Genomic DNA, 26,781 nt, shown 5'->3' with positions numbered 1-26,781 from the left:
CTGTCCGGCGAAACCATGAGAAGCAGACGGTCAGTCTTTATCGTAAGTAAAACTATATGACAAATAATAAACAGTAATATTTTTTGAAAATATTGACGGTCAATTATTTGTATTAACACTAATTTTTTATTTTTTTACGCCAGACAAGAGGCTTAAAAAGTAATAAATTTTTCCAGAAAATAGGATATCTAGGGGCTCTTGTTCAATGGTACAGGGCCCACCTAAATTTACATAATATTAAACAAAGCCTCTTTGTTGTCGCCTCTGAGAAGGCTCCCTAGTCCAAAAGAAATGGGCCTTTCATCATAATTAAAATATTATATTCTTTTACCGATTAACTATACCTTTAAAAAACAGAAAAAGATGTTAATCACGGTTTTAGATTCGCTTGTGCATATTTCCTTAGACCAATCCTCTTTTTAAGGGCTATAATGAGAAAAAAGGACCAAAATTTTGGCCATAATATGTTTCAAAAAGAGGAAAGAACCATAACTATGTCTGATGCATGAGTGACTAGAAATCTCTTGAACAGTGTTTTAGTTGCAAAACACCTAGCGTCTTACGCTTGGTGAAGTACTGAAATAGTAGTATATTGAGAGGACCCTTGTTCAATGCCTCTGGGAGGGAGGGGGGTTAAGGTCATTGCTCATTCTAAAAAAGGGTTTTCACCACGATGAGAATAATTTATTCCTGTTCATAATAAAACCGTACCTACTCAAAGGGAGAATAACTATAATAGGGGATCTATTTCGTTAGTTCTAAGAGGACGAGGGGGCTTGAGGGGGCCTTGTTCTTAAAATAGGTTTTTCATCATTGGTTAAATAATATATACCTGTTCAAAGGGGAAATAACTGAGTTGCTTGGGACCTCTTACATAAGTTCTGGGAAGGAAGAGGGGGTTTGAAGAGCCCTAGTCGTCAAAAATAAAACAGATTATTCATCACGATGAAAATAATACATATTTTAGAAAATAAAATATTTTCGTCAACTCAAGTCTGATTGCCCTCAGTTTAATATAAATATTCTTTTTCAGGAATGAAATCATAGTTGTTTCAAGGTGAAATAAATTGTTATTCTTTCTTTAAGGTTCCCAATTAGGATTCAACTTGGATAGAACAGTTACTAATCGATTTCGCTGGTGAAGAACCAACTCAAAAGGACAGGACTGTTTAATTGTCGGGGGAATTTGTTGTAAGATCGCCCTAGCAAAGATGAAGTGACCAAAGCCCCAACGATGGACACCCCGCCCCCCTAAGTGTAATTATTTAAGAGTCAAAGTGAAATTCCATGGGAGTAGGGAACGATGTTTGTTGTTCTTTGGAAGGGTCTCACCTGACCCTCAAGAATACTGCTATAGGTTTCTTTTTTTCAGTATAATAATTATTTTTTTCAGCATAGTTAACTATGCTGACCCTCAAAATGGGGCTAGTGGTTATGTTTTTAGTTTAATAATAAGGACAATCCAATGGTTGCTCTTTGACTCCAAGGATGAACACCCCTCTGTAAATCTCTCAATGAAAATGCTGATGCTACACCCTTGTTGCTTCTCAGAAATACAATTTTCATTTAGTGGGAAGGACTTGGGGAGGGTGGCCCTTCTCTTTTAGAGTAATTCCGGGTAGGCTATTAAAACTGAACAAAATTAAGATTAAAAGTTAAGGTTTTTCAAATAAAAGCAAAGAGTCACAATAAAAGAACTTTGTATAGAAAAATGAAGCGTAAAGGCCAGGATTGGGGGAAAGGGGGGCAACTAACCTTATTTAAAGCTGAACTCTTAAAAAGTAGTATGTGGTCTCTACCTGCAAGCAGGCAGTATCCCCCAGATGTCTATACAAGTGAACATCTCTAGGAGTTACAAGGACTATTGTTTATGTTTTCAAGCTTTATAATATATTCTTTTTATGCACTAATAATATATTCTATTTCAACCGTATAATATTATTCAGGACGAAACTTTATTTTTCAGGAGGAAAATGGGTGATAAGTTATTATTCTGAGGTTCACCTAGCTATACCATCGCCAGCTCAAGGGCCCCACAATGATGGCACGGAGACTCCTGTTCTGTTGCTGCAAATGTAATTTCATAAAAGTCTCTGTGTGTGGGTCCATTGGAAAGTGGGCAGGAGGGTTAAATTTATTGAGTGTGGGAGTGGATCCCGTTAATTTTTATTTATTTATTGAACACTCATCGTTCACATAACATGAGAAAATGAAGTAGAGGAAAAAACTAAAAAAAGAATAGCAAAAGAACAAGAAGAATCCTGTTACTGCACTAACTCTTGTCATAGAAACGATATTTATGGATAAAAATAAACCATGAATTAGTAACAAATTTGAAAATTACTGCACGATATTAGGTCATGACACAGAAATACAAAAATACAAAGTTTTCAACACAACGGAGCAAAAAGGAGAGAGAAAGAGAAAACGAAGTAAAAATACCACAAAAAACGAAATAAGCAATTCAAAAAAGGCACGGACTACTGAAATAATACAGGATACCACTCTTGGCCAGTCATATTCACTTTTTTATTGTGTTTAGTTATTACTCTAGCTACTTTATTACTCAGCAATTTTTAACTAACGGACAATTTTTGTATTGCTTTTCCAGAATGGAAGGTGGATTAAGAATAAAAAAATAGTTTAGCGTAAACAGCGAAGTATTGACGAGGGGACGAACCCCATCATATATGCAATAATCTCTGTTTGTTTTAAGTTTTAATGTTACTCCTTACTTTCAGTTGAAAAAAACTTGTTTTTTTTTAATTCCATTCATAATCTTTTTTTAAATAATGCTGGAATATCCATCGCCCCCTCTCGTTGAAATGATCTTACCCCAAGACAAATTCCTATATGAAAAGGTCCTCCCACGTAACCCAATCCCCCCGACCCCATCCACCAGAAAACAATAGCTAAGAGCTCATATGGCACTTGTGACGAGGCAAGAAGAGCTAAGAGCCAAGAGATCATATGGTATGAGCTCTAACAAAATTCTATGAATCAATAGATTAATTTAAAAGGAAAATAGAGGCTTAATGCCATCAGTATTTAAATAAGAGCTCAGAGTCACGATGTCCTTCTAAATACCAAAATTCATTAAGATCCGATCACCCACTCGTATGTTATAAAAACCTAATTTTTTCAAATTTTTCCTCTCCCTTCAGCCCCCCAGATGGTCGAATCTGGGAAAACGACTTTGCCAAGTCAATTTGTGCAGCTCCCTGACAAGTCTACCAATTTTCATCGTCCTAGCACGTCCAGAAGCACCAAACTCGTCAAATCACTCAACCCCTACCCCAACTCCCCCAAAGACTGACGTCAATCGACACACCTGAAGTCACTCGACAGACACACAGACAACTTATTTTTATATAAAAAAATCGTTTTGTAGATAGAGGTATGTAATCCCCATGTTGAAGTCGGTAATGTAAAGTGTATCACCATCCCGAGGTTTCATGTGTTATTAATAAAGATAGGCTATTTAACTTTTGAAAGATACCGACAGAATAGTAATAATTAAAGAAAAAAAACAAGAATCAGTGTAAAACCAAGATTCTTTTGGTGTGAATCCTAGTCTTTAAGTTAGTTTTTTTTTATAAATTCCGCCCCCCCCCCCTCTTGACCCACATATAAACAAATAAAGCAGAATCAAAGTGAAGATTGGATCAAAGTAGGCAGTTCCCCGGTTACGCGACCCCAAGCCACCCCCACGGTACCCCCTAAGCCCCAGGGCTGACTCCTCCCTGGGACGGCTCTACCCATAGTCCCATACCCATAGTCCCATACCATAAGTTTTTGATATTTAAGTAATTGTAAGCAAGTGAAAGCAAAGGAATTAATCAATTAAGTGTAATTAATTCCTAATCAGAACCTGATCATAATACATAAACAATCAGTGACATTCACTTTTCCAGTTTATATACACAAATTAACTTTTTCATTCCAAATCAGCAATACCAAAAACACAGATGTTCTTACCGGATGATTTTGTCTCGTAGGCAATTATGTACGAGGGGCTGTTTACTTTCCACCTCCAACCGCACAACATGGCGCGCCACTTGTTCTATCATGTATAGCACTCTCTGAGCTAAACAGAGGTACACTTCCACTGCGCTGTATTTTCTTGCATCACACCTGCGCTATATTTTCATGCCACATTCCACATGTCATGTGGCTTACACAGTTTTTTTTGTTTTATTTTTTAAGTGACTAATCCTTCGATTTTAATGGTAGCTATATTTCAGTTATTAGCTTTGGTTGGCTTCAGCTTTGGATGCTCAATGGTGTGAAACGATTTTTACTGCACCGTTAAATGTAGTTAAATGACATTACTTTTACTTATAAAAACTAGCACACATGTTAATGCATATTTGCATATATTTTTTAGTAGTATTTGTTATCGAGTAGTTAAACTAGGATAGGTCATTTGCTCCCACAAACAGTATTTTTTTCAAATTTTATTTGAGTAAGTAATCAAGCTACAGTTTTAACTATCCAAGCTCCCCTAAATGTAAGGCTGGATGCGATCCCTCCCTTCAACCATAGTTTTTAACTCAAGTTTAAGATGCGTGGAGCATATCTTATAACTGAAGTTAAATCAATTTTAGTTATATTAAGCTAAAGTTTTAACTATCCAAGCTTTCTTAAATGTGAGGGTGACTGTGACCCCCCCCCCTTCAAGCAGAGTCTTTAACTCATGTTTAAAATGCGTGCATCAATTCTTATATCTACAGTTTTAATAACTTCTAATTATAGTAAGCTACAGTTTTAATTATACAAGCTCTCTTATATGTGAAGTGTGGCTGTGACTCCCCTGGCCTTCTCCACAGTTTTGTAACTCATGTTTATATGCGTGAAATGATTATTATATCTATAGTTTGGATAAGTTTTGATTATTTTAAATTATTAATATAATTAGATATTAATATTGTATATTAAGTTACACTTTTAACTATCTAAGCTCTCTTAAATGTAAGGGAGGGTGCTACTCCCCCCTCAACCACAGCTTTTTAACTAATGTTTATTATATGTGCAACGATTCTTATATTATCCGTAAATGAGGGATCACCCCCGAAAGAGTGCACCCCTTCAATATGTCTAAGGAGGTAGGGTGATGGCTCTGAAATATCAACAAATAATTTTTGTGTTGTCATTTCTACGTTCTTAAAGGGAGCTCGTTGAAAAAAAAATTTCAAGGTGACAACTACGACCCCTAAAACTTCTTAAAAGGTAAATCTATGAATGAAATCTATTATATTGTAAATTAGTTTCGCAATAAGAGAGCAGCACCTATATTGCAGGTCTAGTCAAAAATGTTTCTCAGAATAAAGGGCAATTAGGGAGAAAGTGTAACCTCAAATTCTTTTATTTTTTTTAAACCTGGTTAAATTTTGAATTGTTCGTGAATTTTTCACAGCTATGGCAAATTCGTACACAGAAATCTTGGGACAGCACTCTCTTGAGAGGAGGAACAGAATATGCCTGTCAAAAAATTATAGGTTAATGATGAATGCTAAAGGTATTTGGGGGAGACGGGGAAAAATGATTTCGAAGCCTTTCCCTGCAGGCATAACTGTTCTTAGCCTATCAAGATATAAGCCAACATAATTCAGTCACTTAATAGCTTGCGGTAATAATATTGTCATATGTAAGTCATTGATATGATAATAAAAGTTTTTTGCCAACGGTTTTTGGTGAAAAATGGTAAATTGTTTAGGTTAATAAGTCGCAGCAGACAAAGAAAACTATTGTGGATTAGTTACTAATTGGAAGTTACTAATTTGAATTTTTTGTCTGAAACAGTCTATTTTGCGACACGTCTGCGACTGTACCTTACACCAACAGGATAAGGTTTGCATTCACTAGTTTCAAGTCTATCCTTTCAATAAGCCAGAATTTTTACTCAGACTTGTTCTCGGAGAAGGATCTGATCTTGTTTTTAGAAATAGAAAAATTTTCCTTTTTAAAATAACAGTTTTACAATAACATTCAAAGTATTTTATCCCCTGAAGTTTTATCCCCTAGTAAACCATTTAAACGAAATTCTAATTATATAATTTAGCAGATGAATAAAGCTGAATCAGCTAAGTAATGATGAGAAAATTTTACTCTTCGCTTATATACTAATCCTTAGGAGAGTAAAGCAGTAAAACATAATAAAACATATACCAGCAATTTGTTCTCAAACGAAATTTCAATGTTTTCAAATGAGAATTCATTTGCTTTGAAAGGAGAACGATTTCATTTCGAACATACCAGATGAAAAAAATTTAATATTGCATGGAGCACATAAACCTTAAACAGTATAAAATCAAGAATTTAAAATGAACACTTGAAAGGCTTTAAGAAGAGAAACAAATTAACTGTTACACGCTAGTAGCCCACCGAATATCAACATAATCAAGGAGGCACACTCGTGCCTCTTTAAAGAGGCAAACCACGACAATGTTAAGCGATCTTCGGTTCCAGTGGTCGCAGAGGGATGGAGAGGAATGCATTTCGTAGCCCGAGCTCCAACTAAGAAACCTGCCAAATTTCATCCCCCTCCCACTTTTCCTTCATGGGGAAAATCTGGCCGAAAGTTTCGACCACCAAACCCCAGCCCCCCTTTAACGTTGTCCGATCGGGCTGAAATTCACAAGTTAAGGTCCCCTAGGGCCCAGAAGCTTATCCGCGAAATTTCAGCAGGTAATTTTGTCAGTTTGAATTTATTGATACAGAAAGGGAGAAAACAAACATGGAAACATGCGATCAGAATTACATACTGGAATGTTCACAAGAATTTATACTGAAGCGGGGGTAAGGCTTGATGGAAGCAAGTTAAAGAACCATTTAAATTGATTTCCTAATTGAAGCCGTTGGTGAAATTTTCTATTGTAAGAACTTGTTTGATATCAAGCATAACAGCAGCTTGGCGCAGCGGAAGCGCGCTGGGCCCATAGGCCGGAGGTGGGTGGGTAAAACCCACTAGCTGCTAAATTTTTAATTAAGCTGCTAAACTATTAAAATTATCAAAATTAGATAATTTTGTCAGTTTGAATTTATTGATACAGAAAGCGAGAAAATAAACATGAAAAATTATTATTAATTACATCCACCATGGATTGTAGAAAAACGTACAGAAATAATATGAAAAAAACTTTGTTTTCTTAAAGAGTTAAAGAGGCTGCGTCCCAAAGTCGAACCTTAAAACGTACAGGAATTAGGAGGGGCAGTTGGGGGGCTGCCGCCCCCCAAACCCCCCACTTTTAAAGACTTTTGTACAGGTTTTTTGTTGTGGGGGGCTTCCTCCCCCCTAACCCCCCGCTCTTGGCTTCGGAAAGGCCCTCTTTTAGTTAACAAAAAATTGAAATGAATGAATAATAGAATAACTTCCAAAAATGTTAAACACAGAGGGCAGGAGAACCATTGCGCCGAAACTAGTAATTAGTATCAATGAAGTCCCCCCACAACAAAAAACCTGTACAAAAGAGTCTTTAAAGCGGGAGGTTTGGGGGGCGGCAGCCCCCCAACTTCCTCTCCTAATTCGTGTACGTTTTAAGGTTCGACTTTGGGACGCAGCCTCTTTAACTCTTTAAGAAAACGAAGTTTTTTTCATATTATAAGTTATTAGGTACTATGTTCTTACATATATTTTGTATTACATATTTCGTATTTACATATTATTATATCATATATATGTAGTATGTATTTATATATCACACAGTATTTACATAATGTTGTACATAATATGCTATTACATATTATATACTTTCTATGGAATTGCTGGAAGCGAAGCCTGTCGGACGAAAGACATAACAAAGGAAAAAACAAACACATCCTATGCTCTTTTGTGAGTAGACGAGAAATATGTTGCCCCCATTTGTGCGCATGTACTTAGTTTTGTGTCACACGCTGTTGATGTCGAACATTACGGGGCCTCTGTACTTCTGGCCTAACTTTGCTTTATTTTTCACTTTGATATTTGACCACCCCTGTCTTTGTCTTCATTTTTATTTTTGACTCACTCAGATTCTCTGTATCGCTTGTCTTCTAGCCACGTATATCTTTACTATTTATTTTCATTTTGGACACGTTCTAGTTCTCATTTTCACATATCTTCTAACCACCCACGCCTTTGCTCTTCATTTTCATTTTTGACATGCTCTAATTGTATTTTTCCCATATCTTCTAACGGCCCATGTCTTTGCTCTTCAATTTCATTTTTGATACGTTTAATACTCACAGTTATCTTTCTTCTTCATTTTTGATCTTGGTTGTTACTATAACCAACATAGCCATTTCCTTCTCTTTACCTGCCCGTATTAGTCTTGTTTCATTTGAGGGTCCAGGTTGTTGATTTTCACCCATTGTAAATTCAGTTTCTTCGGGGACGTTCTCTCAACCTGAACTTAAAAATTCTGATTCTAAACTGAACTTGAAAATTTTTAATTTTTTTTTCTTATCTTAAACAGACATTACTGAATCAAATACAAATTCTATCAACGATTCAGTTTTTTCCCAAGTTTGGATTAAAACATTAAAATAATTGCTCGGGCAACATAAATATTTTTTTAGTTTACATAGTAAATTTTGTTGATTCTGAAGTGAACTTAAAACTGTTTTAACTTTTTTTCGTGTCTTATAAAGATGCTATTGTATCAACTCTGAGTTTTGACAATGATTTCTACTAAGCTTCAAACTTTTGGTTTACTTTTTTATGGTTTTTAAATTGTTTTAATCCCTTGTCAAAATATATACAAATGTTTTAGCAATTACCAGATTTTTTCTATAAGCAATTTAACATGAACTTTCTTATGCACGAATTTCTTCAATTTTTCCACTTAAGTGTAACAACTGTGACAACGTCATTGCAATACAAATGAATTTAAAAGTGACGTAACTCATATGATTTTTTTTTTTCAAATTTAAGGCTCTTGACAAATTTTGTCAAATTCCTGACATATTTAGACCGTTTTTAAGTCAGAATACCTCAGGATACAAATTTCACGAAAAAATATGGAGTCATTTTCAAGAAAAAATTAATCCATCCATACATAAATAAATACACAACTATTGCTCACTTATAAAGATGGTATATATATATATATATATATATGTATATATATATATTTATATATATATATATATATATATATATATATATATATATATATATATATATATATATATATATATATCTATATATATATATATATATATATATATATATATGCGGTTGTGTGTGTGTTCCCGTGCAATTGATCCCTTTTGTAAGCAAATCCTTTGTAACTCAAACCATTCAACTGAACCATCGTGCAGATTAACACCCGTTTAACTGTGCCCCTTTTTGTTTCTCCATAGAACTCGACCCCCGTTTAAATAGACAAATGTTTTTACAACCCTCGTTTAACTCAACTCCCATTCAACTCACCTTCATTAGACTGAACCCCTTGCAACCCAATCGACATTCAACTCAGCTTTCGCGCGACGCATCCCCGTTCATCTCAACCCCAATGTCACTCTATCACTTTATAATTAATCCCTCGTGTAATTCAGCTCTATTCAACTGAATCATTCTTAGAGTCAACTCCTGTTTAGCTCAACCCGTATTCAGCTCAACCCATTGGAATACAATCCTAAGGTTAATTTAGATTGAGGTGCCTAAACACGGGTTTAGTAAAACAGGGGCTGATTTTCGTTGGGGTTCTGTTAAATAGAGTTGAGTTAAATGAGTTTTGAATTTCACAGGGGTTGCTTTCAGTGAGGGTTGAGTGGCACGGGGGCTGAGTTAAATAAGGTTGAATATAATAGGGTTTGAGCTGTAGAGGTTTGAGTTGAATGGAGTTGATTGGTGCTTAATTTAACGGGGGTTGTTTCGCATGGGAATTGAATTGAACGATGGCTGATTTGAACCAAGGATCAGTTAAATGGGGGTTGAGCGACATGCATACCGTGTTTGTGATTGTCAGTGCCAAAATAAGGCATTGATTAGCCTATCACAAAGACAAGACCCAAAGGGGCTTCAGGGAGCCTTCAAAAACCCCAACAAACATTGAAAGCCACCCCAACATTCATCCCAACATTCAAACCCCAAAAATCGAAAAAAACTAAACATTCGACAAAACTGACATGCATGGAATCTAAAGTTTGTGAAAATTTGAGGAACAATTAATGCACTAAGTTTACTACAACATGAGTCATTGTATTATATTTTTTTCTTCCCGAGCTGGTATTTAATGTTTGTTTAAAATTTATAAAACAACGTTCATTATTTTTACAGAGAATGAAACCGTTTCTGTTACTCGGAGTTTTTCTTTCACTTCTTCTGTGTGTTCATTCACGTTTTAGTTTTGGTCGCGCTAAAATGAACAAGGATAAAGACAAAAATGCAGTTAAAGACAATATCAGCATTGCTGCATACGAAGGAGGATACGCTACCATGGCAAGAGATGGTAACGCTCTGCAAAACGTCAACACTGGCACCAATACTGGCAACACTGGCAACACTGGCAACAGCGTCAATACTGGCAACAGCGCAAACAGTGGATCTTACAGCTCAGGAAATACTTACAGTGCTAACAGCTATGGTGGAGGAGGTAGCAATTATGGAGGTACTTACAAAGGAGGTAATAGCTACGGTGGAGGATATAGAAGCAGCTATGGCGGAGGCTATGGAGGTAACTATGGAGATTCATATAGCAGCAGTGGTTACGGTAGCAGTTATAGTGGAGGGTATGGTGAGTCCTTCCTGTAATTGATAATAACTAGACTCTTTATAAATCATTTTGTTATCTTTTTTATTCCCGTCGGTTTGGGGGCCAGAGGCTTGGTAGCTTGCCATCAAGAGTTTTAATCTATAATTTACTGTTCAATACAAATTAATCTAAAAAATGAGTTGAAAGTAATAGTTAACACAGGGTTATTAACCGTATGGATAGAAGTATACCATTGAATTATAAGTAGGAATATGTAGATACATATAGTTCTTCACCATGAAAATGCTGTACTTAACCTTTCTTTCAGTTTATTCATTAGATGGAGTTGTTCCTACGATTAATTTTATTCGTCAATGTTCATAATCTGATCTTCAATTTTCAAAAACAGTATGTACATTTTTCCAGGTCTTTCCTTATTAAATATTAATTAGTTTAATTTAAAATCCGTCTAATGAAAAAAATTGGAAAAACAGAAATCAAAAAGCAAGGGGGAAAACGAATATTTAAACAAATATTGGCACATGTAAAACAATGGCAAAAGCAATAAATTGTAACTTAACAAATGACAAGAAAACGAAATCGACCGTTTAATTTAAATCAAATTAGAATTTTAAACCTTTGATGACCTACTATTTTCTTTTAATGAAAATATCTTTTTCCTTTTTCCCATAGTTCTGAAACAGCAATTTCAGGGGGGTCGGTTATATCAATCATCATGATTGAAAGACAGCAATAACTATTCCTTTAGATAGATTATGACCCCCCTCCCCCCACAGCTCCCGGGGAAAGATCTTTAATCTATGAAATTTCCCCGTTATTTGATCATAGTATTTGTTATTTGAAAGTATGTAGGCTATACATTTTCGTAAGTGGGGGGGGGGACGAATTTTCTGCTGTTTTTTGCCATGGGAGAATTTTCCATTGGGAAGAAAGCTTCCAAGGGTTGAATCTATCAGGGGAAATTATGTTCTGAGGGAAGCTGCCAGAATTCCTAGACAAATTCTTCTTACATGTCATACATGTCAACACCTCGCTCTTTGCGCTAAAATTCTCAGTACTTTTAAAAAAGCTTCCTATTGTTCTAATTAAATGACCCTTGTGTTTCGGGAGTTCTTCTTAAGGAATTTGTACCAAATTAAAACTTTAGCATAAAAATTGAGCGTCGAGGAGGGGGCATTACCCTTCGTATATTTAATAATTCATGTTCGTTTTGTATCTTATGGCTACTCATTAATTTCAGCAGAAAAAAAACTTATTTTTTTAATTTCTGATGGTTTTTAAATAATGCCAGAAAATCTGGCCTCACTTCTACGGAGAAATCCCCATCCCCACATTATATCCAAAGGCAAAGTTATTGGGGTCTTTCAATTATGATGAACAAAATGGCTATCTCAAAATTTTGATCGGATGATTTCGGGTAAAATCGGCGGTAAAGGGGACTTAGTTGCCCTCCAATCTTTTTTATCACTTTGAAATGGCACTCAAACTTTTAATTCCCATTCGAGTTAGCCCTCTCACGATGTCCAACGACAACTGAGTCGATACGATCATCCCAGGAGAAAAATAAAAACAAACAAACAAATAAATACGCATTCGTGATATTTCTTCTGGCAAACAATACAATATTCCACATTTTTACAGATAGTAGCTTGAAATCTCTACAGCAAGGTTCTCCAACACGCTGAACCCGATGGTATGAATTTCATTAAGATTGTATGAAATTTAGGGGGTGTTTCCCCCTGTTTATGAAAATAATTATAGATCTTCCCAGGGTTTAATGGGTAAAATTAAACTTAATAAAACTTAGATTTTAAATGAGCATAATGCCGATTCTTTTGATATATCTAATGGTATCAAACTTGCAATTTTTAGAGTTTTGGTTAGTATTTTGCTGGGTTGCCCCTTACTTACAGTTCGTTACATCGATTTTTTTTTTTTTTTTTTTTTTTTTTAGATACAGAGACAGAGGACCAGAAAGACAAAAAGATACTTAGAGAGAGAGGGAGGTAGAGAGAGAGAGAGAGAGAGAGAGAGAGAGAGAGAGAGAGAGAGAGAGAGAGAGAGAGAGAGAGAGAGAGAGAGAGAGAGAGAGAGAGAGAGACAGAGAGAGAGAGAGAGAGAGACAGAGAGAGAGAGAGAGAGAGAGAGAGAGAGAGAGAGAGAGAGAGAGAGAGAGAGAGAGAGAGAGAGAGAGAGAGAGAGAGAGAGAGAGAGAGACAGACAGACAGACAGACAGACAGACAGACAGACAGACAGACAGACAGACAGGCAGATAGTCAGTCCCACAGAGAATAAACAGATAGAGGAAGAGGTACAGAGGCGTCTAGAAAAAAAATAAGAGATCTAAATCTGAACTGGCCAGCCATGGCAAAAACAAAGAAATGAATATGAAGATGACAAACGGATTTATGGCCAATAAACGAAAACGAAGAGAACAAAAATTAAAGGAATATTTTGCCCGTATACAACAAGGTGTCTTCAGTGTAGAAAATAAAAATGCTAGAAACTAAAACTAAGAAAAAATATAACTAAAACATACACAAAACTAAAATACACTAACATAAAAATATAATGTACAATGACTCACATATCGAATTGGCAGCTATCTTCAGGAAACTAGAAAGGTAACTCAAGTTACTTTGAAGGGTAGTGATGCACGTAAGGGAATTTAGCTGTCCTAATGCAGACGGGTAAATTAAAAAGGGTGAAAATAGAGAGGGTAAATTATAGAAGGGGTGGAATTAGCACTAAGTAAAATTACTTGAATACAGAAAGGGTAGAATTAGTTGAAGATGTTAGAATAGGTCATAGTGGCCCAATAAAACAGGAAGCCCCTAATACTTCGAAGGGAAGTGAAGTCTCTTCCCCTCCTACTTTGAGAGGGCTTTTTCAAAAAAAAAAAGAATTTTCTAAGATGAATTGGTTTAAGTGACAAATACCATAAGTTAGATCATGCAGGCTCTCTTAGTTAAATACATAAGATTCATATAAATGCTTAGACCTGACATACGTATACTGTTACTGTGGTATCCCCTATTTTCTTTTTTTTTAATTTAATTTTTTTTAATTGCAGTTATTTCAAATAAGAAAAGAGGTAGGTACACTGTACATTATTTAGAAATCATTAGGACTATATACAGTCTTCAGAAGGGAAAGAAATCTTCATAGGGATTTTAAGAAGTTTTTAGAAGTACCATTAAGTGCTCTAAGCTGTCAGAATATTTCGTTTTTTGTTATGATTTTAATTTCATTGTTGTTACTATATATAAAATCACTAACTGTTAATGAGAGTTTTATATATTTACCCATTTTCTGTTGTTGCTGGCTTTAGCCCATTTTTGACTTCTAGATACATGTTTTTTTTTATAACGTTGAAGCTAATTAGCTTCAATACAGGATGGTTGGCCTCCAACCCCCCATTGCACTTCCTGGCTGAAGGGTCATGAAACTGAGATCAGCACCGCCGGTTTGGACCTTAAGGGTCTAGTGCCGTCTTACTTTTACTTTTACTTAATTAGCTTATATCAGGCCTCATAAAATTATTTACCTTGAAAGGACCAATTTAGTAGGCAAATTTTTCAAGACACCGAAAATGCCTAGAATATATAAATAGACTATTCTGTAGAGAGCTAGTGGGTTACTATACATGGTCCAGGGTTAAATCCCCGTATCTATAGGATTGTCGGAAAGAGCATTCTAGTTGAGACGCATTGTAAATCAATTAGAATAAAATATAAACATGAAAATTGAAGGGAGAGGGGTCAGCCCAAAAACCCTCTACCACCCAATACTTGACTATATGAAATTCTTACACACTTTTCACTATCTAGGTAAAAGTGCAAATCCAGTAGCATCACTGATCGCTCCCTTGGCAGGTCTGGCACTTCTAGGTGCTGCAGCTGCTGTCGCCACTAATCCAGTGCTGCTAACGCTAGCTGTGCTAACAAGCGGGCGGAAAAAAAGAGATGCAAATGGAGTGGAGGACAGTCTGCAATTTTTAGCTCTGGATAACATAAACACAACAAACTTGGATCCACTCTTTTCAGAGAAAGTGCAGGAACTACAGACTTTAGAAAAGTATATATCTTCGGTGAGTATATTCCCAGATATTTATCTGAAGCACTCCTTGAAAAATGAAAAACATTAAAAAAGTATATATCTTTGGCTAGTAAACCCTATAATATTGTTCTGAAACACCCCTCGAAAAAAAAAACCTTAGAAAAGTATATGTCTTCGGTGACTTTATCCCCTGATATTGATCTAAAGCACCCCTTGAAAAAATGAAAAGCTTTAGAAAACTATATGTCTTCTTTAAGTATTTTTCCCGATATTCATATGAGGCACCTTTTGAAAAAAGAGCATACCCCAAATGCTTTTTATTTTAGTAGTAGTTATTTGATATACTACTCAATTCAGCATGTTCTTTTTGTACGGTTATACCAATCAGTCGGGAAGGAATAATACACCCTATTTACGCATTTTTAATTATTAGCATTGGTTATGACTTCGCCGATGATTTGGTAGAATTCAATATGCTACTGAAGTTTTAGACAGTTTTTGATATGTCCCCTTTAATTAGTTCATCAAATTGGCCATTGTGTCCTAGAACAATACAAATCAAACGAACAACCCGGGTATTTCCTAGCGCAGCATGTACAACTTAGATTTTTGGGAAGTAAAAAGCAGATGGTTGAAAAATCAAATATTCTACTCAAACTGATATCCAATCACTTAAATGGCTTTTATATATGTTATTCTTAGCAAACTCCTTAGTAAATGTTAGGCCTGTGTCAGGCCTAATGTTAAGACAAAAGCCACTTTTCTTTTGAATTTGTACCCTATTCCGAATATATACAACTTGATTAATCCCAAAACACATGACACAGAATGAGTTAAAAATAATTCAGAGACTACTCTTTAGAAACCTTCATCAAATGTATTTCCTAGACTCTGGAAAGTCTAGCCTATTAGATCCTGAAACATCTATGTTGCTTTCTCCGCTGGCTTCTTATTTGAACTTGCTTGATTTGTTTATGAAGAAGCTCAAAATAAAAGAAAGCAAGAAGGACCTGAACGAGTTTAAATGACATTAAATAAAAAAAACAAGTTTTTTCAACTGAAAGTAAGGAGTGACATCAAAACTTAAAACGCACAGAAATTACTTCGTATATGAAAGAGGCTGCTTCCTCATCAACGTCCCGCTCTTTACGCTAAAGTTTGACTCTTTCTCTCAATTCTTCTTTCTAAAACAGTAAAAAACTTTAGCGTAAAGAGCGGGGCGTTGATGAGGAAGCAGCCTCTTTCATATACGAAGTAATTTCTGTGCGTTTTAAGTTTTGATGTCACTCCTTACTTTCAGTTGAAAAAACTTGTTTTTTTTTATTTAATTTCTGAACGTTTTTGAATTAATGCATGTTTTGATTTTGGCTCTCCGCAGAGGAATAATCAAAACGAAATTTGCATTTTTTTTTTTTTTGCTCAATGGCTTTCTCATAATTTTGATCGAATGATTTTGAGAAAAAAAGAGCGGGGGACGAAGCCTAGTTGCCCCCCGATTTTTTGGTTAATTAAAAAGGCAACTAGAACTTTTAATTTTTTACGAATCTTTTTATTGGTAAAAGATTTACGTAACTTATAAATTAGCTTACGTAAAGAACTTTTGTATTCTCATGTTTTTATTACATATACGAGGGGATTCGCCCCATCGTCAGTACCTCGCCCTTTACACTAAAGCTTAAATTTTATCCCAATTCATTAAGAATGACCCCCTGAATCACAAAAGCCGTAGAATAAGTAGTTGAAATTACCGAAAATACTTTAGCGTAAAGAGCGAGGTATTAGAAGGAGGTGAGCCCCTCATATGGGTAATAATTTCTGTTTGTTTTAAGTTTTATTGCTGTTCCTTACTTCCAGCTGAAAAAGCTTTTTCACTTTTATTTTTTAATTGTTTTTTTTTTTTAATAATGCTAGTAAATCCTGCTCTCCCTTCATGGAAATTTTCTTCTCCCATTACAAATTCTCGAAGGAAAGTTCCCCCAGCATATCCCCCTCTTCTCAACCCTCCCCCAAACCAAAAAAATCCTCCTGAAAACGCCTGTATACTTCCCAATAACCATTACTATATGTAAGCACAGGTCAAAGTTTGTAACTTGTTGTCCCTCCCACGGGGACTGTGGGGGAGTAAGTCGTCCCCAAAGACATAGTTATAAGGTTTTTCGACTACGCTGAATAAAATGGCTATCTCAGAATTTTGATCCGTTGACTTTGGGAAAATAATTAGCGTGGGAGGGGGCCTAGGTGCCCTCCAATTTTTTTGGTCACTTAAAAAGGGCACTAGAACTTTTCATTTCCGTTAGAATGAGCCCTCTTGCAACATTCTAGGACAACTGGGTCGATACGATCACCCCTGGGGAAAAAAACAACAAAAAAACAAAAAAACAAATAAACACGCATCCGTGATCTGCCTTCTGGCAAAAAATGCAAAATTCCACATTTTTGTAGAGCTCAAAACTTCTACAGTAGGGTTCTCTGATACGCTAAATCTGATGGTGTGATTTTCGTTAAGATTCTATGACTTTTAGGGGGCGTTTCCCCCTATTTTCTAAAATAACGCAAATTTTCTCAGGCTCGTAACTTTTGATGGGTAAGACTAAACTTGATGAAACTTATATATTTAAAACCAGCATTAAAATGCGATTCTTTTGATGTAGCTATTGGTATCAAAATTCCATTTTTTAGAGTTTTGGTTACTATTGAGCCGGGTCGCTCCTTACTACAGTTCGTTACCACGAACTGTTTGATTCAGTAGTGAGAAAGTAGCGAAAAGCGGGAAATCAAAAGGCTTGATAGAGGATAACGAGGAGATATGTGTAACATTAAGCGTGCAAAATACTGAAAACGAGTCTAGAATATGCTTTGCTGTAGGTGATTTTTTGTGCTGTGGGCTCTATTTCAATAAATTAATAAATAAAAATAAATGGATTAATGATAATATACCTAACCGTATTTCAGTTAGAGAGACCGTTATTAAGTATTGCTTTGATGTTAAACAAATATAAAATAGCTTTGGAAGACTATGATGTAAATGATACAATAGAGATGCATTATTTCAAAGAAGATAATCATTTTTATTTGTAACACAAAAAAGTATTATTAGAGTTTCTTAGGGATTTCAGTTTTCATTTAGCTATTTGAACGAACAGGGAGTGCAGACATCATTTCTAAGGAGGAAACACAAAAAAATAGAGCTTTGATGAATTTTACTGATGGTCTCATTTGGAGACCAATTTTACTTTACCCATTTAATCGGTGAAAAGGAAGGCAGTGATTTTTACTTGAAACAAAAAAAAATACCCTTAGAATGAACTTAGGGTTTTAAGTTTTAATTTGGTGTTTTAAGTCAAAAGAGCAGGCATATATCATTTTCTAACGACTTTATTCATACAATCAATAGCGGAAAAACAATTATGAAAGGGCCCTTTCATGAGGGCCCTCCTTGCTAGCAGGAACACATAATCCACTCTCCAAATAATCAGATAAGAGATAGGGGGATGAGAAGAGAGACACAGGCAAAAAAAAGTTTGAATTTTTTTCTTCTTTTTTTAGGAGTTTCAATGAAAAACGGAGGCGAAAATCACATTCTAAAGAGGACATAAATTAAAACTTTGGTGGTTTTGACTGACATATTCGTGAAACATTATGAACAAATTTGATTAGTCCTCTCCATATACTGTCACCCTGAAAATGAAGTTGAAGAGTACAATTTTAGCACTTATTTTTCTATTTTCATTGTGGCACTTCAGCTCACCCTCAGGGACTCACAGTTTCTTCTGAAATTTATTTCTGCTCTATTCATCTTCTCGTAGTAAGGCCATTAAGACGACAAAATGAATAAAAATAAGAATGAAAAACAAACTTTGCCTGGACTCTATTGGGAAAAACGGCGAAAAAATATAGTGTCCCCTCTCTCAAACACAAACGTTTAAATTATTGGTATCCCTCAGTCCTCCTATCCGAAATAAAGAAGGAACATGTTCTTTCACCTATATATAATCTATGTATTTGTCGCCTTTTAACGAAACCCTCTGACTGTAAGCAGTCTTTAGTTTTGAGCAGTCTTCAGTTTTGAGCTGAACTGAGTGGTGTAACACATCAAACTGAGCTGAACTGAGCGGTGTAACACATCAAACTGAGCTGAACTGAGCGGTGTAACACATCAAACTGAGCTGTTCAGCCACTTTTGGTGATGTTTAGGCGACAGACCAATGACCCAGAAATGACTGTTCTTAAAAAAGAAATGACTGCAATATTCTTTCAAAAAATACAAATTATCTTTGAGATTATTTGGAGAATCATGCTCTTAGGTAGAGCAAGCTAAAAGGCTACCCGGTCCCCCTTTCACTTGAGCACGTGACTTATCATGGTACTTAATTTCAGAAAAAGTCTGGAGGTGATTGAATATTTGCTATTGGATAGAGCATTTCAGCGTTGTTGAAATAGCAATTTTCTAAGGTGCAGTGACGTTTTTTTTAATGCAAGGGATAAAGTTCCCTTCGCAAGAGGAGTGGTCGTCATCTTAGACCGATAAACATTTACTAGTTTAATTTCCAAATACACTTTTATTCTCATTTAAAATAGAGTCTTCGTCAATATACTTAAGCTTGATTTATAGATAAATATTTTTTTTTTTCAAAAATATAGCCAGTAATTGGTGGAAAAATATTTTTGGGGAGTATTTGTATCTTTTTATCCTCAAAGATATAGTTGAGGCCCCTTGGGCAAACTAAACGAAAGGATTGATGTCCGAATCCAAACTGAAAATACAAATATTGTTCCTAAATTATCTTTATGTTTGAGCCAACTGCACTTATCCAAATTACCAACTTCAATTTCCAATATTTGCGAAGAAATATTTGAGTCAATAGGAACAAAAAAAAAGACTTATTTGGCTACTCTTCATTTCGAGGGGGAAAACTTCAGTTTCTAATTGGATAGAGTAAAAGGGACATTACAAAAGTTTACAAAAGTTCAGAACTGTAAAAGAGACATTATAAAAGTTTCCGGAGAGTGTACATAAACAGAAATACTTGGAATATATACAATGAAAAAGTCGACAGCAAAAGATCTTTGTATATATATATATATATATATATATATATATATATATATATATATATATATATATATATATATATATATATATATATATATATATATATATATATATATATATATATATATATATATATATATATATATATATATATATATATATAAAGTTTAATTGAAAAGGTTTACAAAAAATAATATTCAAAAGCAGTTGCCTATAAAATTAGAAATAAGGTGTCAAACTTTGATTAACACACTAAAACACAAATCTAAAACTTAGGCAGAAAGAACCGATACACAATTTATCGTCCTTTAAGCCAAATGTCATCTTTTGCATTTTCTAAAATGAGAAAAAAGGAAGTTTTCAGATTAAAATGAGTAAAAACGAACGATTAGATGAGTGAAATGAATAGAAGAGTAAAAAGAGAATAAAAAGAAAGTAAAATAGACAGTCACAAAGGAAAATACAGGCTGCTGTCTGATGCTTCCGTGTTAAAAAGTGTGATTTTTTCTGTTTCTTTGTATTTATCATGAATTGCTGTATAATAATCACACTATTCGTTAATATGAATGTCCCATTAGTATGCAAGAAAACCCAACTTTTATATATTAAATTAAATATTTAAAAAAAATTAAAAAAATTAAAAATTAAAAATTTATTAAAAAATTAATTCAATATTTTTATATATTAAAGCTTGAGTGTGGATGTAAAAGTCGGTTTCTGAATAGCTTTTACTTGCAATTCTTCGGAAATCTTTTGACTAGAATATGTTTTTCATTTCCCATTGCTGGAGGAAACAAACTCCAAATTGATGTTACTTTAGATAAAAATCAAAAAGTGAAAATAAATCTTTACAATTTTTCACTTCGATGAGCCAAATTTACTTATCAAGCTTTCCAATTCATTTTTTTATATATACAGAGAAAACCAGTTGAATCATATGGAAAGAGAAATCATTTCTCGTAGTATTCTTTGTATTGAAATGGGTTGGTACTGAAATGGGCTTTAGATTGAGCTGGCTTGAATGGGTTGGTTTTGATGGAGTTTTACCAGCAAAAAGATGCTTATTAATGTGAAAGATCCCTTTATTACAAGTCTGTAGGGTAAGAGTGTTTATTTCATGGCTGGTAGGTGGGTCTACCTAACCCATTGAATAATATAATTAGGAAGTTTGTAGCAGAGAGCCTAAAGTAAACACTTCACTATCTTCTTCAAAGTTGGGGTCCTATCTTTGACTCAGCAACGGGTCACTCGTCCTAAAGTAAGAATTTAGGGATTTTGGTCATGTCTAATGTGGAGGGGGACAGGGGAGACATTTTTCCCTGCCCAGGCACACCTCCCAAGCTAGGTATTTCAAAATACCTTTTATTCTGTATTTTTATTGAAAAACATTGAAAAAACAGTGAAACTGCCAACACCCCACCCCCTGGACTTTGAAAAGTGCATTTTGCTTCCTTCTATATTTTTTCTAATTGAAAACTATGAAGGGTTTTCATAACTACAAATACCTTTACTACAATATGTGAACATCCAACGACACACTGGCATTTCAAGGTAATCCTTATGTAGCTAGGGGCTGTCCAACTGGTAGCATTTTCAAACTGAATGATTTGATTGGCCAAGACTTTACATGGGCGTAATTCCGTCAAAATCCTGGAGGGGGGGGAGGTAGTAAAGTTAGAGCCATCTTTCCCAAATCACATGAAAATGACAGAGAAAACTAAAAAATAACCATATAGTACCATAAAGATAATGATATCTAAAGAAAAGTGACCTATCTCCGTGGATGCTAGAAAAGAGTTTTTAAGAAACAAAATTTCAGCTAGGGTGCGGGGGGACATAATGAGGTGTTGGAGGGCCAGTTACTCCCGGCCCCCTCACAAATTACGCCCCCGACTTTTTTCATGCAGAAATTTTCGTCATCCTTGGAATTCTGGGTCCATGCTCTCCTCAAGATCATGAAATTCAGAGTGATTTAAATCCTGAGAAAAGTTTAAAACTGCAAGAGTTTTACAATTTATCCCCATAAACTAATTTTACTTACCCAGATTGTCAGCTTAATTTTTAGTACTTACCAAAATTTTATTGAATAGATTGAAGGATCAGTAATTTCTCCATAAACTCTTGATATTGAGGGTTAGCTTGAACTTATATCTGGATTGAGTTTCAGCCTGAAAGAGGGACCTTTAAAAGATGTGAGTAGCTTCAAAAAATCTCAGTAATTTAAACCCTTAATCCAACCCTGAAATTAAAGAAAATAATTTCACAGCCTCTATGGCAATCCGAAACACACTAACAAAATAAAAACAAGATAACTAATCCAGTTCAAACCATCAACTTTCACTGTAAATCTATATATATAAAAATAAGTTGTCTGTGTGTCTGTGTGTCGAGTGACGTCATGTTTGTGTGTCGACTGTTTGTCGACTGACGAAATTACAGACCGGGACATCGGGACATAGAGAACATAAATGACGACCGGGACACTCAAAGAGAAAGCGACAGGGATACAAGGAATGTTCGATTAGCAATCACCATCAACAAAGCACCGGGACACAAATGACGACCGGGACACAGGGAATATAAATGACGACCAGGACACTCAAAGAGAAATTACAGACCGGGACATCGGAACACAAATGACGACCGGGACAAAAATGACGACCGGGACACCGGGACACAGGGAATATAAATGACGACCGCGACGCTCAAAGAGAAATTACAGACTGGGACACCGGGACACAAATGACGACCGGGTCACAGGGAAACAACAACAACGGGGACGCCGGGGGCACAAGGGGATATATAAATGACGACGAGGACACTGGGAATGTTCGATGGGACAGCCAAGAATGTTGTATATTCGCAAGTTTTACGTAGTTAAAAATATATATATATCTATCTATATTCACAGGTGGGACACAGGGACACAACTACAATGGCGCGTAACTAATATGACATCATAATCATCCATCAAAGACTCACACGTTTTTACCAATGCTAGAATAAAAACATTAAAAAACATTCTCAATACAAGTGTCTCGTCTTTCGTCACAAGCACTTTGTCAAACAAAGAAATCGTCATTCTCCCGTCTACAGGCTGGGTTGGACATGCTTACTTTCCTGAGGTAATTACCAAAACGTTTTTATAACCTGTTCTTAGAAGGACAAATTATCCTTTTAATAGGATAAAATCGCACCTTAGATCAGGAAGATCAAGGTGCGATCGAAAAAACATTGATTTGCTGATACTCCCTTTGCTCCCTTTCAAAATGATCTTGGAAGTGTGAAAATATAAATTGCGATACTTGGGGATGACAGCAATGAAAAATCATCAATTTTTGTTTTATTTTTTTCATTTATTTTCTTTTTCCTTTTCAGGTTCCATCCACAGATTCAAATGAAAAGCTAATGGCTGGGTATTTAAGCTGTTCTGGTTTTATGGAGTCGTCGAATAAATGCATGGATCGCATTGTCTGCGAATACTCAGACCCCGATAGTCCTTTGGAAGATCTTGAACGGGACGTCATTTCAATGTGAGCATACTCTTTTCATTTTTTCTGTCAGGCTTAAGAAGCCGGATTGGCTGTTTTGGGACTCTAGTTCCCGTTAATGAAGTCCTTTCCTTTTAAGAAAAACTTCTTTGATGAATATTGGCTAGTAAACTGAAAGCCCGATGAAAGACTTAGAAATTATTATCATGTCAATATGACAATACTTCTTCTATTTATCTGTCAACTTTAAAGATTCTGGTTGGCAGTTTGGAGCTCTAGTTCACGTCAATAAGCTGCTTTTCGTTTACGGCAAGCTATCTGGTGACTGCTAGCCACTAAACTGACAGCCCAGTAAAATATTTAAAAATTCGCTTCGAAATTGACGACGTCGCTTCTTTCATTTTTTGTCAGCAATGCAGAACCTGATTGACTGTTTTGGGGCTCTCGTCTACGTTGGTAAACTATTCCCTTTTGCGCAAAGCTTTTTCTTATGATGGGTTGGTGGCAAGCTTCTCACTGGATCCAATTACAAGACATTCAACGTGACGTCATTCCATGTGAGTGTATTGCTTCAATTTTCGTTTCAGCTTGGCTTGGCTGATTGTCAGGGGGCTCATATTCTCATTATTTGGCTTCTCGTCTTTATTGCAGGCCTCTTCGACACACTTTTCAATGACTATTGGCTAGTACACTGAAAGCCCATTGAAAGATCTAGAAAGTAGCGTTGTATCAATGTGAGTATGCTTCTTCTATTTTTCTGTCAGCACTAAGAAGCCCAGTTGGCTATTTTAGGGCTCTAGTTCATATCAGTAAACTTCTTTTCTTTCACAACAAGCTTATCCGATTACTGCTTGCTAGAAAACTGAGGCCCCATTAAAAGGTCTTGAAAGTGATATGGTTACAATGTGAGTAAGCTTCTTCTGTTTATATATCACAGTTAAAAAGCCTGATTGGCCGTAAGAGAACTCTAGGTCTCGTCAAAAACTTATTACCTCTCACGCTACGATTCAATTACGACTGGAGGGTGGTAAGCTTTTTTGTTGGAATCCACTGGAAAAGCTACATATGATGCCGTTCGATGTGTTTTTTCCTTTTTTTCTTTTAGCTATAAGAGGCTCGGCTCGTTGTCCTGGGACAAATGTTTTCGTTAGTAGGCTTCTCTTCTCGATGGAAATCGAGATAAAAGGTGTATCATCTCAGTGAGACTATATCTTTTAAACGAGTTAAACCAAATAATACTGTGCTCAATTGGTTTTTGTAGGTTTTTATATATTCTATTTTTCAGAATCCCAGTAGCCTATTTATATCACTTACTCTTATAGCTCGGAAATAAAGGTTTTTCTTATCAAGGTTGTTTTGCCTCATAAACAAGCTCTAGAAAAATATATTTCATAGAAATTGCTGACATTCTCTGTTGTCTAACAAAAAAATATGCAGTATAACCTCTTTTCTATTAGTGCAGCCGCTGTCTTCATATACTCTCTCATTAGAGATTGAAAGAAAGAATGAACGTTCTAAAGAACGTTCTAAATGAACGTTAGAATTCTAAAGAACGTTCTAAATGAACGTTAGAAAGATCTAAACAGGCAAGTAATGTTCTTGAAGACGCTTTTAGGTCTTCAAAGTTCAGCTTTTATCGAGTGTTTGGCTGGACATTCTGCACCCAACAATGCAACAAAGTACTAACAGTGTAAAAACATATGGACTTCATTCTATTATAAGATTCTTTGTCTCATTATTTACGCATCAAATCATACAAAAGCGTTTAACGTTATTATGATTGCAACAGTAACTGCAGCACCGTAAAGAGCGAAACATGACCCTTAGTAGCCGAAACTCTAAAAAGAGGTCTTTACAGAAGCTGTAGTGATATAGATTTTTCATATAACGCTATCTAAAGATGGTATTTACATAAGATATGCCATTGCTCCGTTACCAGCCGTGATCATTAGGAAGTAAAAATGCAAGAAATTTACTGGGAGCATGACACAAGCGGTGCTAGTAAACACTTTCCCTGTTCCCCAAGAAGTGGGTCTCACTTTTCTGGTGAGATACATCTGATTCGACGATATTTCAATTTACCTTAACACATAAATTTTTTTTAGTAGTGAAGTCTCTGCAGATTTTCTTTAGTCAAGTATAGCCAAGGGAGTAGGAACTTAATATTTTTTCGTGTTACGTTTGCTTTTTCTTCATTCTGTTTATATTTCTTTAACACTTTAATTGAATTTTGTCTTCTATTTTCTCTTTTTTATTGTTGTTAATGTCAGGGCAGATCTAGAGCAAAATCCTTGAGGAGACCCAATGTAACCAGGGCACAAATGACAATATCTTGGGGGCCCTGCCGCCCCCTGGAGTGGTTAATTTCTTTCTTACGCTTTTTTGTAAAAATCATAACCCTTCTGCTACCCCCATTCCGCATTAAAACTTTTAAAAGGAGAATTGTTCCCGAATTGTGTTTCGGCAGCATTAAATTTGGCAATAAAGGGGCAAAATAGAATATAATTCTCAGAATAGAATAATAATTTTTATTCTTAATGATAATTAATTATGCCTATATTATACTTAATCTATTGATATTGAATTATTTTTATTTATAAAACTTGATCATAATAGAATAATAATTCTTATTTCATGATCCAGAGCACCTTCTCAGAAAATAATATTTCAAAAGAATAAACCTACAAAAACTGTGTCAATAAATTTACAGTTCGAAATTTCTGTTTAGGTTAGAATCACAGCCAAGGGTTTACCCACTCTCTGACATCTTGTGCACATCTTGCAGGGTCACTTGTTTAACTATGGTAATATACATCTGCCACGTCACGCCTCTTGATGCCGCAAGTAGCACATTTCTACCACTCATGGTACGAGCCATATGGTGTACAAGATATTAGGAAGTGGGTAGCCCCTTCTTGACAACCTAAATACATTAAAGTATATTTATTTATTATAGAGTTTTGCACAGCATCATGGGGAATAAATTGGTAAACCCAGCTTTTAAAGAACGTTTACGTGCAGCAGCAAAGCATGGTTCAGAACAGGGACGTTGCTACATCCATAAATGCCTGGATATAAGCATTGCTGAGTGACTCATAGCTTAAGCTGAGTGACTCATAGATTCATTATGAGTATAAGTGCATGGATCAGGCAACCAAAGTCACCTATCTATTTCATATTTATGTATGTTTAAAGCTACCTTTTTTGGAATATTTTTTTTTGAATAAATTGTAAATTATATTGGTTAAAAATTTGTCCCTTTTTTTCTTTTTATTTATGATGAGAGATGGCTTTTTAGAGATTGCATAGTGTTTTGTCTCTTTTTTTTTGTTTGTTTTTGTGTATTTCTTTGATTTTGTTATTTATTGTAGTTTTACTGCTGAGCAGGGACATTTTAGGTCCCTAAATTGAGCAGCATATTATTGATTGTAAGTGCAATTTTAGTAATTTTTCTTTGATGAAATAAATGCATACCTACCTA

The 26,781-nt window shown here is 35.3% G+C and overlaps 1 protein-coding gene across 2 annotated transcripts; it reads left to right on the top strand.

The window, feature by feature from the left end:
* On the top strand, positions 1-26,781 carry LOC136039274 (keratin, type II cytoskeletal 1-like). 2 transcript variants are annotated; one of them, XM_065722852.1, is made up of 5 exons: positions 1-42; positions 10,262-10,718; positions 14,528-14,787; positions 23,188-23,342; positions 26,257-26,781. In XM_065722852.1, exons 1-5 carry the CDS (start codon positions 16-18, stop codon positions 26,390-26,392), a joined length of 1,035 nt encoding a protein of 344 aa, XP_065578924.1. In that variant the 5' UTR covers positions 1-15; the 3' UTR covers positions 26,393-26,781. The 2 variants fall into 2 exon arrangements, with proteins under 2 accessions (XP_065578924.1, XP_065578926.1); XM_065722854.1 differs by lacking the exon at positions 1-42 and adding an exon at positions 4,345-4,465.

This window comes from Artemia franciscana, chromosome 19, assembly GCF_032884065.1.
Source record: "Artemia franciscana chromosome 19, ASM3288406v1, whole genome shotgun sequence".
Classification (NCBI taxonomy): Eukaryota; Metazoa; Arthropoda; class Branchiopoda; order Anostraca; family Artemiidae; genus Artemia; species Artemia franciscana.
Note: the sequence above shows the minus strand (reverse complement) of the source record. Positions and strands in the feature narration are given on the sequence as shown.

Excerpts from the sequence above, each read along its gene's own strand:
- LOC136039274 (XM_065722852.1), top strand. The coding sequence starts at position 16 with ATGAGAAGCAGACGGTCAGTCTTTATC. Across the intron at positions 14,788-23,187 it reads TAGAAAAGTATATATCTTCG|GTTCCATCCACAGATTCAAA; the intron begins GTGAGTATATTC and ends TTTCCTTTTCAG. Across the intron at positions 23,343-26,256 it reads GAACGGGACGTCATTTCAAT|AGTTTTGCACAGCATCATGG; the intron begins GTGAGCATACTC and ends TATTTATTATAG.